Raw genomic sequence first — 19069 nt, forward strand, 5'->3', positions numbered from 1 at the left:
TTTTTTTCAGTTTGATAAAAAGTCATCAAGGTAACCACTCAAACTGTAATGAGACACACAAATGACTCAGACTGTTCAGTTACGCTTTTTATATATGGACAACAAACTTGAGGCCTAAGACAGACCAGCATTTGCAGAGCATTTAAATTCAAGAAGGTTAAGAAGAACTGACAATATTTCAGAACTGAGCCATAAGAAACTCCTTGAACTCCATTTCTACAATATAAAATTGAACCCAAGAGGGTAAATCAGAAAGGCAGTAAGATATTCCTTACAGGAAATCTAGATTCTTACGAGTTTTGCTTGAGGCAGAATGATAAAAACATACCAGAGCAAGCAATTTTGCTATATGGATACAATTATTCTGCAAAGGTGACAAGAAATTATTTAATTACATTTATAATACAGATTTTTAATAATTCAAATGTACAAAAATGCATAATAAAGATTGACTAATAAAAGAACTTACTGAGAAAGGGCAGAAAGCAGATCATAATGCTTCATGGTTTCAGCCAATGTATCAATAGCAGATTCTAAAGTCAAAAGCAGCTCTATGACAAAACCCTGGGGAAAGCCACAGGCCATTATAAATTATGCAATATGCACAAGGAAGATCACAGAAAATCTACTAAGTAGTAATATAAAAATATAAAATCAGTAGCAGTAAACTAAATTATTTCGTGCTTCAATCAGAACACAATCCTCACGAGACAGCTCAATTTAGCAGTACAGCTTCCAGACAAGGAAAAACTTCAATTTATTTATAAGCATTTACTGAATTAATTCTAGTTTGCATTTTTTAAGGATGGATTGAAGGATAAAGTCATTCAGACTTATTCTGCAGTATTAAAAGATTAGATACACTCTTAAGATGTACAATGACATGAAGCTGAATGATTGTTAACACTTTATCAGATAAAATTCTTAACAAAAGAAAACAAAAATAAGTAATTTCTTATATGGCTGATCTCAGTATTCTCTAACAATGAAAGAGGTGGCGTCTACAGTAAAGAGATGTATCAAACTCTGAAAGTGCCTCTTGCTGTAGAAGAGAATGTGAACAACTTTTCCTCAGTTAATTAGGTGAAATTCAGGAAGTGTCATGATTAAAACTGTTTCACATTTGAAACACTTAAAAATAAAAAAAACTGAATAAAACAATGCTTTTAAATTTTGCTAATAATGCACATACATCATTTAGACAGACTTAGTTTTCTAATAAAGTAGGAGCAAAATTTGAAATACCTGAGCTTCTTCTCCTGCATCTCCAACAGTTTCTACTAGTCTGGAGAGAACATCAGAAAGTGTAGATGGAGTGAGAGGCTGCTTCAGAGCCCTGAAAATCTGAAAGGACCTCCCAGCATAATGGCGAGAGGAGCACGACAGAGCAGTTTGCAAAGCAACTTCACTGAGGCGATGTTCCAATTGATATCCTCCTATGAAGGGAAATAAACAGCCAAGCAATGCTTTATAAAAAACCAAATCCACTTGAGTTTACTGAAGAGTAAATTGCCACAGTCATTCCCAAATTTAAAATATTCTCACATCCTCTACATTTTTCTCAAGAAGTATTAGTCTCAAAAATCTTTACAGGAATATAAACATGTATTCCAAATACTTAATGCTAGAGAGACTCGTAGATAATAAAACATTTATGATTAGAATATTAACTGTTCACAATAAATTAATAAGATGTTTTATCCCATTCCTAAAAGATTATATTTAAATCTGTCATAACAGAAACATGAGCTGAAGTGAGCAATACACAAGAAAACTATTATTTAGAAGCAGTAATTTCCTAGAGTGATTTCACAGATAACCTATGCATTTACATGTTTTAAAAGTATTTATTTAGTTCACCGTCTTGTATATGTGATCATGTATTGTCTGTTTGCTAACATACCTGAGCTAGACTGTTTAAATATAGATACGACATGCTTTAAAAACACAGTTAACTGTTCAGCACTCTTTATATTAGGGTTCTTGGCTGAAACATCTTCATGATTCCAAAGTGGGCCTCTTTTTCTAAAAAATACAAAAATAGAGTAAAGAGAGTATAAAATGCAGCCTTTGTCCTTAATAATATTTAAATGAAATTTAAACCTTAAGGTTAATTGCAAAAGAATCTACTGTGTACCACATTAAAAAAACCATCTAGAAGCGCAGGCACGAATTGGAAGGAATTTTGACAACTGACCAATATCACACAATATACAAGAAGTTAAGCCAAAGTGAAAAGCAGTGTATCAGTTCCAACTGAAATAACTGAGTAAGAAGATGGAAGAGATGCTATAGTACATAACAGATGCAATAGATGGAAGGTATAGTTATAGTATAATAAACAGTACTCTAAGAAAGAGCCAGTACAACTACCATCCTTATGCACTTCCTAACTTCCTTTCCTCCCAATTCCTTTCCATTGATATGCCACAGAATTATAAATTTAGGCTGAGGTAAAGAAAAAGTATCAAAGCATGGAGGAACAGGTAGGATTTCAGATTAACATTATCTTCAAAGCTTAATATAAACTATCACATAAACTGCATGACTGTGGATGATTTTACCAATATCCTGTGCAACAAATTAATCATTTTTGAATAGCCAGCTCTCTACTACTTGCTAATCCCTAAACTGCACAGAAATCTTCAGGTCTCTAATAATCTCAATGTATTCCTGCCCTAATTCAGAATAAAACATGGCAAAATACTTTTAAACAGAGAGGACTTGAAAGGATGGTCAAAATTCTTTGAAAGTGTTGGAAAGTTAGAGCTTTTCATATGTGTATCACATGAAAACATGTACTTGTGATAAAACAGACAGAATTAGAAAACATGATGCTAAATAGTGAGAGGTTTGCCATTTTTCCACAAAATATGTCTCAACAAAAATAAAGACTGAAATCTTACCTTGAGGTAATAAATTCTATAAGAGTTTTCACTTTTTCATCCTGCTCTACTGAAATGTCAACCTCATTGAGGATTGTGGTGTGCAGTTGAGAAATGGCAGCACTTGTATTTCCTAAACTGATGCTAGAAGAGGTAGAACTTGAACTAAGCCCTGAGTCTGTCATTGGGGAGGGCTGGTAATCAGGTATAAAATCATGAACACCTGCTGAAATTGAAACAAGAGGATTATGCACTTTTAAGCTGACAGTTAATATTAAATATAGAAAAGGAAAAAATAGCCCTCTAAAAAGATCAATAACTTAGTAAATGTAATGAGAATACTTAGAAGAGAATAAATTAATGGATGCAATAATTTCAATGAAATCACCAAGTCTCATACATGCAAATTCTTCACATGACTTATATGAACTTCAATTGGGAACTGCTAGATTCCTTTTTAAAACCCCTCTATTATCCTTGATTTTGTACCAATAGTATCAGAGCTCATCAGCTTCTGAGGCATCTCAACTTAATTAACAAAATTATACAGACTATTTCTTACTAATGAGCAGCTTTTTTGGTAAAACCCAGTCCCACTGAATCTGACAGTACTTGAAATCAGTGAACATTGAGTATTATCCAGTGAATGGACTCTGAGCAGAGCCCCTGTGGCTGCACAAAGTTTCTCTGAAGCTAGCTTAATCTTGTGGCCAGAAGATTTTTCTCCTCCATATAAAGAATCACGTGACAATAAAATACCTCAGCAGTGACTCCTCACATTGCCCTTCCATCCATCCATGAAGGGCTGAGGGAAAGTAAACTACCAAGGAAAACTGGCAGGGCCTTTGACTGGAGCACTTGTACTTAAATAAGCTTAAGACTCACTAATCCACCACAGATTTTCACTATAGAAGCACAGAGTTTTGACTGGGGTACTTGAGCTTAGTCAGCTCAAATAAAATTTAAAATTAGCTTGTCCAACCTTGTGCTAGGCGTTCATACCTGTAAACACCTTATCCTAGTCCCCAGCTGGAAATGTTTGATGCTGACCTTATTCTAGTTTCTATCAAACATCTTTGTTTTATTGTGTCCAGTTTAGACAGTTTATCCAAGCCCTTAAAGATTAGGAAGGGAATGGTTTGTACATGCCACTGTGTAGATGCACCATTAAAGTTCTGCTGAACAGATTCCTATAAAATAATCCTCCCACTATACACAGTGGAATTTAATTCCTCATTGCTACAAAAAAACAAATTCCCAAATCAGACAACTACTTTTGCTAAGTAATAAAACCATTGTGAGCAAAAGAGAACAAACAACTGTATGGCAATATGCTGCCACCTACTGAAATAATATGAAATACTAAATTTTAAAAAACCACAAAGAACTATTTTAATAGAAACTACAATACAGTCTCACCATCAAAATATTCCCTTCATAAAGAGGTACATAGAAATATAAAGTATACAGTATAATTACAATATTGTAAAGTTAAAGGGAATATTAAAAAGTGATATCTCAAAAAATATTCTGATAGGCAATAAAGAATGCAATCACAGCTGACAAAACTTGGAAATTTTAACTTGCTATAAACAAGTAAGAGATGTATCTTCTTGGTTTTTATTTTCAAAGGCATCATGAAAACAGCTGTATTAAACTTCCAAAACACAGATCTCCCTCTTTGATTTCCACTACTACTCCTCATATACAAGTGTGCTCTCAACTCTGACGACTGAGCACAAAGTGCCAATGAGAACTCCATTCATTTTGACTTCATTAAAATCCAAAGAAATTTTAATGCCAAGGCCTCAGGAAAATATTTGCAAGAAATGTGCAAGAAAAATGTGATTAATGCCTGTAAGAAAAAGGTAACTTCCCATGTCATTTCAACAAGCAAGATGTAATAAATGAAAAGCATACCTGTGAAAGTGTAATCTAAATGAGTAGTTTGTTTGACAGTAAGCACCCTGGACTCGTTGAACTCTCTGTTTCTGAGTAGGACAGAAGCAACAGACTGGACATTACTGCCAGAGCCCATCACTATCAGCAGATGCAAAAGTAGTCGTTTACAATGCTCATAGACTTCAGAGTGACCGTGGTCAAAACCTAACACAGAAGGAAAACAGAGAGGCTTTATGACACTCAAAGGGCACACTGAATTACATTATTTAAAAAACAGCAGTATTCAAATTGGTCTGCTATACTTTACCAAGTAACAAATATAGAATTCTCTAAACAATATTTTTTCAGTGTTTCAATAGAGAAAAAAACAGCATATAGTTTAACAAACTGTATGTTGATCAGATTAAAATATATCTGATAATCCAATGTAAGGTTAAAGTACAAAGTCATTTTAAGTAAGTAGAATTTTAAGTAAGAACTTCATTTGTGCTCCATATGAAAATTACCACACTTAAAAACAGAAAGCAAAATATTGAATTTTACTGTGTCTTCTACAAGAGGTAAAAGCTTCTAAACAAAGTGCCCTAAAACAACACCAAAAAATCTACATTGTAGTAATTAAGCTGAAAGACATTTAATTGAATTTTTAAAAATACTGTAAATATTATCAAATTAATGGGATTTCAGTACAATGGTAAAAAAATTCCTCAAGTTACTCCAAGTATTTCTGTAAGAAGTTAGTTACCTATAAAAATCGCATGAAGCAAAAGATGCAAGTATCCTCCCCATTCCACCTTTACACTGTGGTCAACTATCAAATCAGTCAAAAGAATCACTGCTATATTGCACCTAAAAAAAAAAAAATTGAATGTTAGAAGAATGTAACAGGAACTTTACAAAGAGCTGCAAAGAGCTTCATATGCTTCTAACTTGTATTCTTCAGTCTATAAACATTCACAAAGCTGTGTTATAAGGCAAAAGATGAAGGCTCATAATAAAAATAGAAACACTTTAATCCTCCAGATTAAAAGTTTGAGTAATCTTAAATTGCTAGACCCGTGAGAAAACCCACAGAAAACAAATGTATTGTTAACTGCCCTTTAATCTGCTATCTTCAAATGACTGTATTTGTGCAACACAAATGGAAACACAAAGAACTGCCACTGGCATTGCCAAAACAGCTACCTGTGAAGTGACATGCCCGGAGGAGAAGTTTCAGGCAAGTAATCCACCAGTGGTGACCAGCAACCTCCAGAAGGTGGGAAAGGGAGAGGCTCTCCTTGATTGTGCTCCATCACCTTCAACCGCCAGTTGGAATAGAGAGGCATTGAATCACCTAACACAACAGAAAATTAAACCAGAAATATATTTACAATGCATATTTCTGTATGTTACAGCCTTCTGAAGAAATATTTTTAAATTCTTGAAACGCTGAGATCTAGGAGAGGGGAAGGGAAGTCAACTGTAAACAGTAGTAGCTGGACACAGTGTTTTGAAAGAAGTATTATTTCTTTTAGTATAAGGATGATTCTACAGAAGTCGCACACATAACAGAGTAAGATGTTTTTGAATAGGTTCATAAAACTCATGATAAAAGGTAAAGTGATCTGATGTAACTTCCTTGAATTTCAAACCTCATGCCAGATAGGGAGTTATTTAAGGCTGGGCCCTAAGATTTAACTGAGCTCATCTTGAAGAGCAGTTCATTATAGACTAAGGAAGTATTGATCAAGAGCACATCTTTATAGGTCTCACAACAAAACCCCACCAGTGCTATCTGCCAGATGATGCTGGCCTGATCCATGGGTAACTTGGAAGTTGCCACTTTTACAACAGCACAGCCCAATCCCACTGGTTGATAAAAGTTACTGCTCAGAAAATCAGTAAATTTGTCAAGAAAGCACAGAAAGACATTTAGTTTTTTTATTTAGCAAGCTTCAAAAGTGCAAGAAAAACTTCAGCTGTTTGGTATGAGAGTATACTGTGTTAACACACCCAAAATGCTTTACTGGTTTAAAAGTTGTTTTGGACTTCAAAACTGTCACTCAAGACTAGAAACAAGAAAATTGCCTCAACAGTTCCATGTTTCAGTGATTCTACCAGCTCTGTTTGGAAGTATAGCTGCAGAAGTTCAGTTTACTATATTTTTGGAAGTATAGTTTCAGATGTTCACACATGTATCAGCTCATTATCGCCTTCTTCACTGGAAGTGACAAACTCCTTACTGATGGAATATGGGAAATATCATCAGATACTCAGTGTTGCTATCACAAACAGCAAACTAATCCAAAACTGACTGCAGCTGTGATTCTGGATAATGCCTATCCATGCAGTAATAAACATTCTGGCTGACCAGAAGCCACTAACCTGTTACTGACCCAAAGTTTAGGAGATTTTGCATGAATATGTCAAGCCCTTACAACAATCTCTGTAAAGGGCATTAGGTTTCACCTCCTTAGCAGAGGCACTAAGAATATTCATATTCATATATGAATATGAACATATATTCACTCTAATCTTCATATTGTGCAAAGAATCAGTCACTGAAGAGTACATCAGAAGGTCCTAATGAACTCTTGTTGCCTCAGTACAGCATGGACAGGTTCCATACTGACATCTAAAGCTCAAAATGCAGAAGTTCACCTCCTGTTGTTCAGTCACATAAGAAAATTAGTGAAAAGGCAGTGCTGCACTGTGTGCTGTAACATACCCAAAGTACTTAATTGGTAGTAAAATCAACAGTCAGTAAAAAATTGAGTGAAACCTAAGTCTGTGGGACCACTTCCACGACTGAAATATATCTGATTATCCCATGCAGGGTGAAATATAAAGTCACTGAAATTACTAACAACCTGTTAGCTGAAACAAGAGTTTCAGTGAAACAACTCTTCTGACCAAGCACACAGAACCCACTAATGTAACACATCATTTACTGTCTGACCACTGTCCTCATTTTTGCCTGATAACACCACCTGTTTTGCTTTCCATAGCACTGCCATGGCAATTTGTATCTTAGGCATTGGTGCAAAAGCAGCCACAGTCATAAGCCTCTGTTAAGGAAAACTTTGCAAATGCATAATGGAGTTTCAGAAGAAATTTTTACCTCTTTCCATACCTCTACATCTCAGTGGAAAAAAAACAACATAGATCACAAAAAATAACCCAAGACATGTTTTCAGAACAATCTTGGAAATTAGATGTACATAAAGAGAACTTTTTCCCCTGCTATATTTTCCTTTGCTATGGATTCAAAAAAGTTTAGTATCCTTTTTTTTGAATAAGTCAAGGAATGCTATCCTTTAAAAGAACAATTACTTGCAATTTTCTTTTTTTAAAAAACTTCTTTTCCATCACCGTTTTTTAGATTTCATTTTCATGCTGCTCATCTCTGTTTCTTGTGCCTAACTGTCAAAGGAAATAGAGTAAAACCATTTCATTCAGGAAGATGTTCACAACTCATTCAAGAGAGAGGATAACAGAAAGAACAAAGCATATTATCTTCCTTGAATATTTTATTGCAGTCAAATGTATGCTAGTCTTCAATAGCAGTAATAAGATGAAGGAAGATAAAAAAAACCTTGATATTTAATAGGTTTATGCAAAAAACATTGATAATGTTGATTTCTTTATGTTCCACAACCTTCAGCAGAAATACTGACTTGTGAAAATTCTGTGTGCTATTCATAGAAATATTTTAAAATAAAGAATATTACTTTTTTCCTCTTCATATGATCCTCCAGAGCTGCTGCTGTAGCGAGACTCCAGTCTGTGGTGCTGGCGGTTCAGGTTGCTGTTCAACCCGCTGTAGATGTCTAGGTGTGCGTAGCTGTGGGCGCAAATAAAGCAGAATTAGTGACTGACATTCTGTGACAAACACTAATCAGGGGCTCTCAGGAAAACTGTATTTCAGCAAAACTCCTTTACAAAAAGAAATTAATCTTACAATCAACATGATGCCAAAGCACCTCAGCCATCTAAGACATACCTTCTCAAGCAACATCAGATAAGGGGATTCAAAGAGATTATCCACTATAAATTGTATTTCTGTTCCATCATTTTCACTAACATTTAAGCACATTAAAATAATTGTTACCATTTTACATAAGTTCTTCTCACTCTAGAACAAAATGAGGAGATCCATATGTGATCTGGCAGAGACATATGCATGTATACACACATGGTGTCCAAGATCCTACCTTGCTATGCTGATAAAACTATAAAGAAATCAGATAAATTAGAGTGCTAAAAGCACCATTTCCAAACTGTTTTTATACTTCTCTCCTCTTGGCAAGTCCAAGATGTACAGGGTACATCTTATCAAGAAGCATATACCCTGGGCAGGTTTAAGACAACCCTACCGTATATGCCAAAACTCACAGAGACTTTCAAAACTGCCTTCATTACTTTACAAGTTTCTTCAGCTTGAGCCCCCATAGCAGCCAAGTTCTTGTCTGTGCCTTGCTAGGCTGAATTCTGAATGACACCTTGCATTCCAGGTTTCTATGATTTACTATCATACAGCTTACCCCAATTTAATTTAAGTATTGGGGTTGCCTCTCCCAATATATTTACTATTCCAACTATATTGACATAATTATCCTAGAGAAGGAAAGAAAGTGTCCAACTGGGAAGTTATATCAGAACTGTAATTATTAAAGCTCTCAAACAAGTTGTCAGAAACTCATTTGCAAACTTATGGCATCGTTGCTACTCGACAGTAATGGCAGACGTGCACGCTTTGCTCATGCTAATTACAGAGCCTCCACTCCCTCTTCACTTGAAGGTTAGCTATCTATATTAACACAAAATGACAGCATGCCCACACTCAGTTACTGCTGAGCTCCAACTACACAGCCTAAGTCTACATCAACTGTTTGCTTTCCACCAGCCTCACAGTGTCTGCCAAATTTCTCCAAAAGATAATGTTTAAATAGCTCAAAAATTAGGAAGGGAGAAATCTGTTTTAAAGTTAGCTGTAAAGTATCTTGACACAGATACCAGGCATCCAAATACCCTAGTTAGGGAAAATAAACTAGCAACACATAGACAGTGTTCATTTCCAGTGAGGCAATAATCTGCAAGTCATAAAATCACATAATTACTTGGATTGGAAAGGACCTTAAAGATAATTTGGTTCCAACCCTCCTGCCAAGGCAGGAACACCTTCCACTTGACCAGGCTGCTCAGAGCTCTATCCAGCTTGGCCTTGAACATTTCCAGAGATGGGGCATCCACTTTTCTGGGCAATATGTTCCAGTGTCTCACCAACCCCACCTCACAGTACATTGCCCTCATGTGAACATACACAGTCCAGTGTACCAGTAGGTACTTCAGCACCACCAACAATGTAACTGTAAGCAATACAATGCCTGACCTGGACTGGAGTTCAAACTGCAATTGAGGCTGCTACTGTTAATCCCAAATAGTATTCCTGTTCTGTTGACATGCATGCCATTACATGGAATGTAATCCCTGCAATGAAGACATACCTGGAGCTGCTGAGATGGGAGTATTTAAAGTACCTAGAAGGAATTCCTGTAATTCAACTAGTAACAGCTCTTTGAGGAGATACTTACTTCTCTTCAATACTGTCTTTCATGTGTTTACTGTCAGGATTGCCATCTGTGGGAGCCACCATTGTATTGCTACTAGAAGTGGTACCTGTGAATTATTGACAAGGAAAAAGGTTGGTCAATAAAATGGAAAAGTAGTCTTAAGCACAAGATCACCCTTATTTACTGGTCCTTTCCCAGAGCCCTAATCAGGTTTATCCTACAGCAACTGGCACATATACAAACTGAGCCGTACTTTCACGTGCAATAAAGAATTGTGAGCTGCTACCATAATTTCACTAGCTAAGAAAAAAAAATTATCTATTCCAGGAATTTTTAACTCTTCAATGTAAATTAAGTAGAAAGTTTTTTAAGCAGTATCTAGAGACCTATTTCCTTTTTTCCTGTATTATACACCTCACAGTAATCTGCAAAATGTAGTTGGACTTTGTTAGCCAGTTAATTCAAACCACAAACTCATTAAGGATTAAAACCTAATAGCCTGTGGTGAAGCTTTTAACAATTCTCTTTAAGGAGAAATTGGCAAGCATCACATTGAACTGACAGCCCCAACTGGAAGCAATTTTGTACCCTTCCATCCTTTGCAATTCTAAATTACATTAACTGCAAGAGCCCCAGATTTTTTTACACGCTTTTTAAACACTTCCAAGAACAAGTACCAACGCATCCACCTTGTGATCCACATAACACCATGTGATAAGTCCAGGCTGCTTCATAGTATGGACAAATTTTCAGCACAAAAGTTAAGGCCTTGCTTAGATTCTGTCCCCACATCTGTGTCTTTTGCAGCTCAATTTGACAGATGGAAACTGCACCAAAACAAGACTGCTTTTCCCCACATTTCTCAGCATGTTCTTGGATTGAAGTATGACATAGACACTTTTGATATGTTCACTTTGAGGGGTTTTTGACGATTGGTCTATTGTTAATAATTTCTAGATAAATTTTCCTAAGCAAGTGAACTTAAATCTTGAAACAAGTCCTGTGGATGCAGTTTGTGTCTGTAACAGAACTTCAAATGCAATGACTTAGATGGATTTAAAATTATATACATTTTCCCCATGGTTTTACTGACTAAACATCAAAGTCATATAGTGAGGGTAAACAGTGCAAGGTCTCTGAACACAGATGAAGTCTGATGCACACATAAGACAAACGCAACCCTTGTGAACCAATCAGATGTTCTTCAGTAAGAACTATGGGTACACCAAAATCTGCAGATACTGTAAAACAAACTTTTAACCTGTTTTTTAGAAACAGAACCTTGCACTCCTACAGAATACTTACAAATGCAGCCCAGTGGCATAACTGACTGACAGCAGCATGTTTATAATTATCAATAATAACAGTTGAAATGAGTGAAGTCAGTACATGCTTACCTGAAGTGACAGAGGGGATTTTGTAACTGGATGTAATGCGGTAATATGGTGGATTATCCATATGGGTGACTCCTGAACTGACAGGATCCGTAAGCTGAAGTTCACTCACCAGCTCTTCTAGTAGTTGCATTGTTTTGTCTCTACCCAAATAAACAATGACTTTCTTTACCTGCAATAAAAACATATATAAATATTTATTTATTTATTTATATGAAAATATTTTAATACCACCACTTGTTAGAATCAGTAGCTACCTGCACTGCAAGCAATGATACACAAAACTTACTCCAGTTCTAAAAGCAACCAAAGTTGCTTTCCTAGGTGTCAACAGCAGGAAGCATGGGGAATATATCACAACAGCAAGAAAGCAAATTTTCTGAGTTCCAGTCTTCTGACAATAAAGTTTGAAAGTATGCTTCTGAAAATCATTTAAGCAAAAGATTTTCTTTTAACAGCACCTGAGACCAACACTGGAATGAATGTATTCTGATATAATTTCTTTTTGATATTTCACAGTTCTGTTCTGTACTATTTCTTTTCCTGCATATAATCATATTTTTCTTCATGCTGTCCTGCAGTGCTCTCACGTACATTTTCACATAAAATAAAATTGGTTTTGAAGGTGCTTGGGATGGTTTGTGGGGTTTTTTTGTATAATACTGGTCATGAAAGAATGATGCTCTGCACGGTGTAACTGGTGCTTTATTTTCCTGTATTATCTGTCTGCTTTTCAGGAATATACTACATTATAGCATGAGAAAAAAATTTTTCAGTGTGTACTCTTAATAAAATTAATTCAAGTTTACCTATCAAACTCTGAAGATTACTTTTTATGACAAAAGAAAACAACATGCTAAGACACATGTAGAATTTTAGTAACTTTTTTACATTTTTTATTATTTAATCACTTAATAATATCTATGGTCTTCATATAGTCCTACAATCATTCAGTGAATGAAAAATTAATTAATTTAATTGATTCTGCAATTTTGACATAGATGTCCAAAGTAATGCAAACAAAAGAACTGAATTTGATTTGTTCATAGTATTAGTGGTCATAAAATACACCGTGGAGATTTTGATACTATAAATCCAACCTCACATTTTCATTTGGTGATCTTTGCTGCCAGACATACTAATTTTTAATATAGCAATAAGCACCTATGAGAGATCTGTCACATACTCACATAAGGCAAAAGGCTGGGTTCACTGTTCACTCCACAAATACTGATCAAGAAGTGCAAAATTATTTTCAGATTCTTTGGCCAGCTGTCTGCCAAAGTAGTCCAGACGTTTTCTATCTCTGACCAAGCCACTTCATCACCATACTAGAAAACAAAATAAATGTATGTCCTGAAAACTTCATCAGAAAACACTTACTCAGAAATTATCTGTACTGATCAAGTGAAACAGGCTCTAGAAAAAAAGAGACATAAATCTTGTAGGAAACTGTTGCCTTTTTAATGTTCCGGAATGATGCTTTCATGTGTATTTTTAAGAGCATTCTCTGGAAATAGCTTTTTCTTGTATAGATATAATTGTATAAAAATATATCTAAAGATATGTGTACATATTTTATATCCCATTGATATATAATACATTAGACTGAGGAAGCTGAGCCTTTCTAGCCTAGAGAAAACTGAGAGGGGAGGGTCTCTTGTATATAATATATACAAGTATCTCAATGTAATACATATACAAGTATCTCAAAGGCCAGAAGGATGGTGCCAGACTCATTTTGGTGGTGCCCAGCGACAGGAGCACTGCATGTGAGCAATACTTTGTTAGAAGTAGCTATGATAGGGAGAAGGAGAGTCAATCAAGTACCAAGAAAGGTTCCAAAACTCCACTTTGAGATCATAGGTACACAGGCAGTAACGTATTCTCTATCCAGCTAGACATCTATATTGCAAAACATTAGTTATATGCTGTCACTATACATAACAATTACTATGACATTTATGTTATATATTACATATTTCTTGGAATACCTCAAAACTGTAGGGTACAGTTTGGGTATACAAAGCACCACCACAAATATGAACAGTACCTCTTGAAAGCTCAGTGACATAGTACCTCTGAACAGTATTTTCTTGCATCCTAAACAGAACAATCCACTGAAAGAAAATAAGCACATAAGTAATTAATTTTACCTTTGCAGTCATGTACATCAGGTTGTTCAGAACCATAGCTGTAGCCTGTGGTGACCCCCAGCCTTCTCCTCGTAGCCATCGTCTGCTGTTCACCATCATTTCCCTGTCCTTCAGAGAATCTTCCTCATCTTCATCTTGCCGACGAATGGTTGGCAAAGGTTTCAAGTCCACCAACTCAATATTGTTCATCCATGGCAGCAGATAATGTAGCATCACCTGTCTCCCAGCTGGGTGAGCTGTTTGGATTCTCTGACTCACTTCTGCCATTGAAAAATTAGGTACATACACGAATTCCAAATCAATAATGAGAACTGGCTTGGTGATAACAACAATCACGAACCCAGCACACCATACTGATATAATGTCATGCTGATACAGATGCATTTTTTTTGTTTAGCTGACTAGTGCAATTTCATAATGAAAAAGTCCATGGTCTTCAGCAGAGCTAACTGAAGACACTGCTGACAAACAGTATGATGAAGAAATCACATTAGTATGCATATATATATATATACATATACACATATATTTATATGTGTGTGTGTACATATATTCCTTGAATTGAAGGAGGGAAGTGAAAAATCTACAGCATAAAAATGTACCAAGTTTGGCAAAAAAACACTTACATTTTTTTTCCTTCCTTATATTAGTCATAGTAGGTTTTTTTTTAATTTATGTAATAGGTTATTATTCTGCAATTGTTTAAAAATGCTGCAGAATAATGTATTTAAGCAATCTACAATAAATAACACACTAAAGGGAACAATGAAAGAATGTTTTTTTTAAATTGCAAATTATTTCTCTAATGTGATTTTCCATGGTTATTAGAAAGTCAGTAAAGTATTTTTGATTCATGTTCTTTCACCTTGAATATATTTCAAACACAAGTGAACAAAAACTGTCACTTAGTAGGCTTTTTTGTCTCTATTCAGTATGATGATGTTGGTGTCCTGATTTTAGTGAATTACATATAAATCAGTTATTGAAAAAAAAAGAATGACACATTTCCTACAATGCTTTTGACTTGATGAAGTTTTTTGTTTTGTTTTAAAATCGTACCTGAGAAGATAGCAAGTGTCAGCTCAGGGTAAGTCCTTGCTAATTCTTCTGACAGTTGATAATAGGACATAGAATACAAATGTGGTAAAGGAGAAGGCTGTCCCAAAACCCCATCCATCCGCTGAACTTCCAGTTTGTGAGCATAACGGAACATCTTTGGTTCCAAAATCTACAACAGTAATGTTCAGAATGTGAAGCTAAGTATAGAGCTACTGTAGAAATTTTTATACAAAAAAAATCACTTTTTAAGTTAATGTATCTATTCTCATTTAATGTTTCTTATCTATGCAGATCTCCATACACCTAGAGCATTTGCCATACACTGGGGTAAATGAGCAGAAGACTAGCTAAGAAACATTCTATGTAATGAGTTTCCAGCAATAAAGTTCCAAAACCTGCTTTCACAAAATACCATCTTAAGTACAAATTTATCTATAAAGAAATGCGAAATACTATTCAAAATTTGCATTTCCAAACAACACCAATTTTTGCTCATCTATGAGACATGGACAGGAACAACACAATCTCTGATGTGGTAGAGATGCAGCGGAAGGCTAAAGCACTCTGATACTTTAAAAATCAATTTGGGTTGATTTTAACAAGTAGTGTCCATGTGAGAAGAGAGATGGGGATGATATATCAGTAAGGGTGTGACTTCAGTGAGGACTTCACTGTTGAATTCAGCTGACCAAAAAACCTTAAAAAAATCTCCAAGACTTAAGGTCTGAGCTACTATCAGCACAGATTTTTAAACACTTAATGTGACCTTAAGTTTACCCCTAAATGACCACAGAAAGGAATATACAAAAGTAAATTAAATGGGTAACAAGATCTTCACTGTCATCTCTCCACATGGACAGATGAAAAAATGTTTGGTAATAGTGCAAAAATCAGAAAACTGACTGCTACCCCAGCAGACAGAGAAGGCTTGGGAAGCAATCTGCTTCTCTCTGAGGTGCTTTTGGACAAAGGGAGCTATGTATCACTGTTTCAGGGCCAAATCAAGACAGTCCTGATTTAGGTTGTTTCTTTAAAAAGCAGGTACTATGAAAATACAGGTCTTGAGTGCATGGAAACAGACAGACTTTCAGGAAAGTTTATTTGTGCCAGGAAAGGATCTGGTTTAACTATGTACTAAAACAGAGAAGAAAAAAACAACATTGTTTTTCAATTTCCTTACTGAAGACAATCAAACAAAACCTGACTTTTTTAATATATAGGACAATTATTATTTTAAAAGAAAAAATAATAATCAGAATTAGCTTACAAACCTGCAATAGTTGCATAGCAACTTCATAGATAGCCCTAGTAGAATCAGCTGCTTTAAATAGTATCAGATTCAGGAGGGTCACTGTATCACACTGGTAATCCCTAGGAAAAAATGGCAAGTATGAAGAAAACAAAATTAGATTTGGTTTTCTAAGATTTGAATTTATTTAAGTTTAATTTACAAGGAACATGATACGGGACAGAATAACATTTTGAGAAGTTTCTCTAGGAACACAGACACACACACAGATGATATTTTCTCTCTATGGAAGCAAAACCCACAGTTCTACATAAAAGCACACTGAAAATGGAAGTTTTAAAGCTCTGAAAAATGCTGTAGTACCTGTTTTGGAACACGTTGGCTATGGCTTTAAAGCAGCCAGCTGCCACCCGCTTGGAACCTGTGTAACACCGGTCAACGGCCCAGTACATGAGGTTACTCTGGTCAGGATTGAGTTCCAAGAGCAGCATGACTGCCTCACAGCCCAGCTGGTGAACCTAGAGAAGAGTAAATATATATGTTAAAATGTAGAGAAAAAGATCAACTTACAAAACAGGGAAACAACTATTTAAGAAAGCTGAAACCTTTGGGAACATAAAATCTTTTTCATCCAAAATCAATGATACCATAGACTAAACTGGCAGCAGATAATTCTATCACACTGTTTACTGTTCGACTTGCACACAGCCATAAATTATTGACACAAATAACTAAAACTCTACTGACTTTTTTTTTGCCTTCAGTTCCAAGGCTAGCTTGATCTTTTTTCTTCTCACACCGAAACACTGCCCTGAAAGCACTAGATACAAAGAAGCATTTAAAGACAAGCAAGAATTCCAGTGGGATCCAAGGGATACATCCACATGGAGACTTGCATTTTTCCTGGACTCAAAGTAGCCCACAGGAGCTGTATTTTTATGTAGTCCTAGCGTTACAGGGCAATAGAGGTCTTGCCTTTAAAGCTTACCTTGCTGTTCAGATGAAAAGCTTGGTCTTAGTAACTCCAAAGGACCCCAAGGAACTCTGCAGTCTCACAAGAGTTCATGTTCAAAACCTCATCTCCTCTAAATTTGTGGAGCACCTGACTTATTACTACAGCTTAACATGGTTGGTCAGTTTATAAACAATATACAGTGCTTCACCCCTTGACCTTTCCTCTTCAATTCTGTTTCTCTTCGTGTCTGATTAGGGACCTCCTTCCTCAACAGGGTGAATACATGTGAAGGACAGTGCAAAACCCTGTGCTACTAAAACAGCTTTGAGCTTAAGTAGAGCACTTAGGCAAATCTGTCTGCAAACTCACTAAAACATGCGTTTGAAGCACTGATAGTTGCAAAGTGATGTTGACATTGCTTGTATTACCTTTTTATCTTGTGAATCCAAAATATTATCCAGCCATTTGTATAAATAGCCATCAGATGAAAGCCCAACGTTGTCTGCAACAGGGCCACAACACAGTACAGCAGACATAGCCTTTGGAAAGCAATGAAAAACACATTTTAATAACTCAGATACAGGAATTGCTCTTACTCAGTCCACTAAAATATCAGATAATTAAATACTAACCTGTTAAGAGGGAAAGACCAAGGGCAATAAGAATGTTTAACATTTTATTCAAAAAATTATGAAATAATATTTTCCTCACCTTTCAAATACAAGGAAGGGTCAATACTAAAATGCTGACATATTGAAGAATTAATACACCATTAACCATTTTCATTGCTAATGTACATTTAGATGAAAGCCTTTAACTTAAGCAAATGAGAACTAAAGTGAGGAAGTGAACATTCAGTAGTGATTATAAGAAATTTCAATAGCAAGTGCAACAGTCACATTATAGGAAAAGCTGAACTGACAAATACACATGGAAGCAGAAGGAATAAAGAGGTGCTAAAACATGGATGTAAAAACCACATCTAAAAGCCCAAATGAATTTGCATCATGTTGACATAACAATCTATTTCCAAAATTCAGAAGTGTTAAAATACCTTTAATGCACAGTATTGGTGTCTGTTTATTCTCATGTTTCTATCACTGTATCTGTCCAGGGGAGTAAACATGATACTAAAAGGGCCTGCCCAGTGACTGAACAGCATAAATAGACTGTGGCGTAGACTCTGCTGTGGAAAGACACTTCTTCTCTGGTGAACTGTAAGAAATACACACAGTCATGCACACTCCTTCTGTAATTCTTTAAGATAAAGCATGTAATGCAAAAAGGACCCAAACTATGAATATAAAAGGAAAAATCCCTGTAAAGATCCACTATTATTTTAACACCATAATGCCTGGATGTAGATTGACTATTGTCGTGTTTAATGCCAGTAGTGTACAAGTGTACAGTAGTGTACAAGTTATTTATTAGTACACAGAACTCAAATACATAGACAATCAACAGGACTTTGCCAAACAGTACCAAAATCTCTTAAAACTAATACTGCTAAAGTTAATACTCAAAAATGATGTCACAAATTATTTTAATAAAAGTATTCTGAAAGTTCAGATTTCTATTTGGTTGGTTTGTTTTTTTTTAAATATACTGCATATTAAATAATCAGTAATCAGAAGTTACATTTTGACATACCTGGAACATTTTGGATGATATTTGCCACTAAGGCACTAAAATGGCATCGGATATCTTTCAATGTATCAGAATCCTTTTCATTTTCTGCTTCTAGGAGTTGTCTTGTTAGATCAACATACTCAAGTAAAGTGTTGTTGAGGGAATGTGTTTCATTATCAAGGCCACCACTTGCACTGAACAAATAAAGTAAATTTAGAAAATCAAAGAGCACAGTAATTACATACAACATTTGAAAAACATCATTATGGTTTTTTATCTTTAAAA

The 19069-nt window shown here is 35.4% G+C and overlaps 1 protein-coding gene across 8 annotated transcripts in view; it reads right to left on the minus strand.

Moving 5' to 3' along the window:
* FRYL (FRY like transcription coactivator) overlaps positions 1–19069 on the minus strand; it is a 161567-nt gene that overhangs the window by 37453 nt on the left and 105045 nt on the right. For 6 of the 8 annotated variants that reach the window (XM_064710354.1, XM_064710358.1, XM_064710357.1 and 3 more), the window contains 18 exons: positions 18806–18978; positions 18210–18370; positions 17584–17694; positions 16564–16718; positions 16223–16322; positions 14952–15120; positions 13893–14152; positions 12927–13067; positions 11740–11908; positions 10364–10448; positions 8501–8613; positions 5973–6123; positions 5533–5636; positions 4806–4991; positions 2907–3111; positions 1904–2025; positions 1246–1436; positions 470–564 (listed from right to left, as the gene is read on the minus strand). In XM_064710354.1, the coding sequence (XP_064566424.1) occupies positions 470–564; positions 1246–1436; positions 1904–2025; positions 2907–3111; positions 4806–4991; positions 5533–5636; positions 5973–6123; positions 8501–8613; positions 10364–10448; positions 11740–11908; positions 12927–13067; positions 13893–14152; positions 14952–15120; positions 16223–16322; positions 16564–16718; positions 17584–17694; positions 18210–18370; positions 18806–18978 (2691 nt within the window). The remainder of the gene's footprint in view (positions 1–469; positions 565–1245; positions 1437–1903; positions 2026–2906; positions 3112–4805; positions 4992–5532; positions 5637–5972; positions 6124–8500; positions 8614–10363; positions 10449–11739; positions 11909–12926; positions 13068–13892; positions 14153–14951; positions 15121–16222; positions 16323–16563; positions 16719–17583; positions 17695–18209; positions 18371–18805; positions 18979–19069) is intronic. The other 2 variants (XM_064710360.1, XM_064710355.1) reach the window with 1 other exon arrangement.

Source organism: Zonotrichia leucophrys, chromosome 4 (genome assembly GCF_028769735.1).
Source record: "Zonotrichia leucophrys gambelii isolate GWCS_2022_RI chromosome 4, RI_Zleu_2.0, whole genome shotgun sequence".
NCBI lineage: Eukaryota > Metazoa > Chordata > Aves > Passeriformes > Passerellidae > Zonotrichia > Zonotrichia leucophrys.